At 44.9% G+C, this 2,463-nt stretch overlaps 1 protein-coding gene across 1 annotated transcript; it reads left to right on the forward strand.

The window, feature by feature from the left end:
• The first annotated feature begins 1,618 nt into the window (after positions 1–1,618).
• Positions 1,619–2,217, forward strand: LOC133371526 (coiled-coil domain-containing protein 160-like). The gene has a single exon (XM_061599066.1). It carries the CDS (start codon positions 1,619–1,621, stop codon positions 2,093–2,095), a length of 477 nt encoding a protein of 158 aa, XP_061455050.1. The 3' UTR covers positions 2,096–2,217.
• Positions 2,218–2,463: the final 246 nt, after the last annotated feature.

A 2,463-nucleotide genomic window follows, 5' to 3' on the forward strand; every position in this document is an offset into this window, starting at 1 on the left:
TCCTGGCTTCATACAACCCAAAGTTCATATTTCGAACTCGGCAATAATAGGGAAAGCACAGATGAGCAAACAATTTTGTGAGTAAATGGCAGAGTAGCTTAATCTACAACTCTTTCCCATTCTGGAGGAGAGTAACAGAAACCATGCTTTAATTTCTGACCCAATGTATTTGTGTGTGTGTGTGTGTCTTCACTGTTGTGTTTAATGCACAGGGATTCCTACATACATAAGGTACCTCAGCTTAGTTGGGGAACTGCTGCTCATAAAGAGGAATAGGAACAAAAGATGAGGAATGTGGCAGGTCAGGCCTAAGGAGAGACTGCGAGAAGTATGACGAGAAAACTTTGAACCCATTGCTGTTTGCTCTCACTGACTGTAAATAGCAAATTCCTTGTGAAGCAGCCTTTACCACAAACCTTGTACATTGCCCACCAAGAAGCCTCCTCCCGCAATTTTATCCTCACAACAACACTGTAATGTAGGTGGTTAGGATGACAAGATGAGTTGTAGGTTGCCCATTCACACATTGGCGAAAAAAGAGGGCATTCTTCTAAAAAAAAAAAAAAGAGGGCACAGGCTTGCATAATATTTGCCAATGGTAATTTACAGAGACAGTGTGGTTTAGTGGTTAGAGAGTTGGACTACGACCTGGGAGACCAGGGTTTGAATCCCCACACAGCCATGAAGCTCACTGGGTGACCTTGGGCCAGTCTCTGCCTCTCAGCCTCAGAGGGAGGCAATGGGAAACCCCCTCTGAATACCGCTTACCATGAACACCCTATTCATAGGGTTGCCATAAGTCGTGACTGACTTGAAGGCAGGCCATTTCCATTTATATGTATATATACATGTATATATAACTGCCCCCTTTGTCGGAGGCTGGATGCTTTTGAATACCAGTTGCTGGAAACTGAAGGAGTGGAGAGTGCTATTGTGCTCAGGTCCTACTTGTGGGCTTCCCAGAGGCATCTGGGTGGCAACTGTGAGCACAGGATGCAAGAGTAGATGGGCCACTGGTTTCAGAATAAGATTTTAAAAAAATAACTGACCAGGGCTGCAATCCAATGTACACTTACCTAGAAGTAAGTCCAATTGAACTCAATGATGCTTACTTCTAAATATTGGATTGCAGCCTAAGAGACCCCACAAAATCCCAGTTACTGTTTGTTTTTAATTGCTTTTCTTTTCTATTCACTAGCAAAGGGAGCCTTTGGAATGGGCAGCACAAATCAACATTGGCTGGAGAGGCTGTTTCCTCCTTATTTCAGCGAGGAAGACTTCTTTAGGGGATCCCATCGGCCGGACCCCGATTTGCAAAAAGCTGGCTCTGGAGAGAGCAAGAGGAACAGCAGGGCTCTGCAGCATTGCAACGCCACTGCCAGCCCATTTGCAAGGAGGCCAACAGTTCCAAAGAAAGGGCTGTCCCTCCAAAGGCCTTGTCAGCTAGTGCGACTTGGGCTTAGCCAGAACAAAGCCAAAAAGTTCAAAGGAGGGAAGAGAAGAGGATTCCGCCTGTTGGGGATCTGCTGGTTTAACTGTTGAATCTGGAGAAAGCTTGGCGGAAACAGAAAACCATTGTATCTGGAATGCAAAGGACCTGGCAGCTTTAAGACAAGAGATGGGCAAGAAGCATTTGGAAAACCTCTCTTTAAAGCTTCAGCTGGCCCTTCTAAAGTCAGAGCTGGTGGAACTTAAAGCCAAATGCCAGAAATTAGTGGCAGGCTTGGAAAAAGCTAAACAAGAGCTGAGTGACTGGAGAGCAGAGGCTCAGTGTAAAGCTGCCCAGCTCGAGCAGGTTCAGAGGCGAGGCTTCGAAAGAGATGCCAAGGTTGAAGCTCTTCAACGAGGCCTGTGTGAGAAATCGGAAAGTCTCAGAAGTTTGAAGGAGGAGCTGCAGGAAGCACGAGGAGAGGTGCAGCGCTTGGAGCTTCAGAAAAAGGAGTTGCAACAAGAGTTAAAGGACCTCAACCAGAGGCGAGAGTTTGAAAACAAGCTGGCCACAGAAAAGGTGAAACTCTATTATGATGTGGAAATTAGAAAAATCCAGAAGGAGGTGGAAGGGGTGAAAAGGGAGCTAATACAGAGAAAGCCTTGAAGGCAAAGAGTGCTGAAGATCTAGAAATGTTTAAGAAACACTTTTCAGGCCAGCCATCATCTGATCTAGCTCAACATTTGAGAATCTATTTTCTTTAATGCAAATACAAAATAAAGATATGATTGCAAGCCCCAAATTAGTGCCATGGACTTTTTTTTTCTCTCTCTCTCTTTCTGTCTAGTCTGGGGGAATTTTAAAAAATGCAGCCATCTGTGATGATAAAGAGTGCCTCTTGGTAGAGTTGCTTTTGAGGAGCCTTGTGACGTGAGTCTTATGGCCACAGCTCTCTATTATGTTGCCCGCTTGCAATACCAGGCAGTTATTTTCCACATGAGAACAGGTTTGCTAAGAAACACTAGTTCTTATTG

Source organism: Rhineura floridana, chromosome 16, assembly GCF_030035675.1.
Source record: "Rhineura floridana isolate rRhiFlo1 chromosome 16, rRhiFlo1.hap2, whole genome shotgun sequence".
NCBI classification, from domain to species: Eukaryota; Metazoa; Chordata; class Lepidosauria; order Squamata; family Rhineuridae; genus Rhineura; species Rhineura floridana.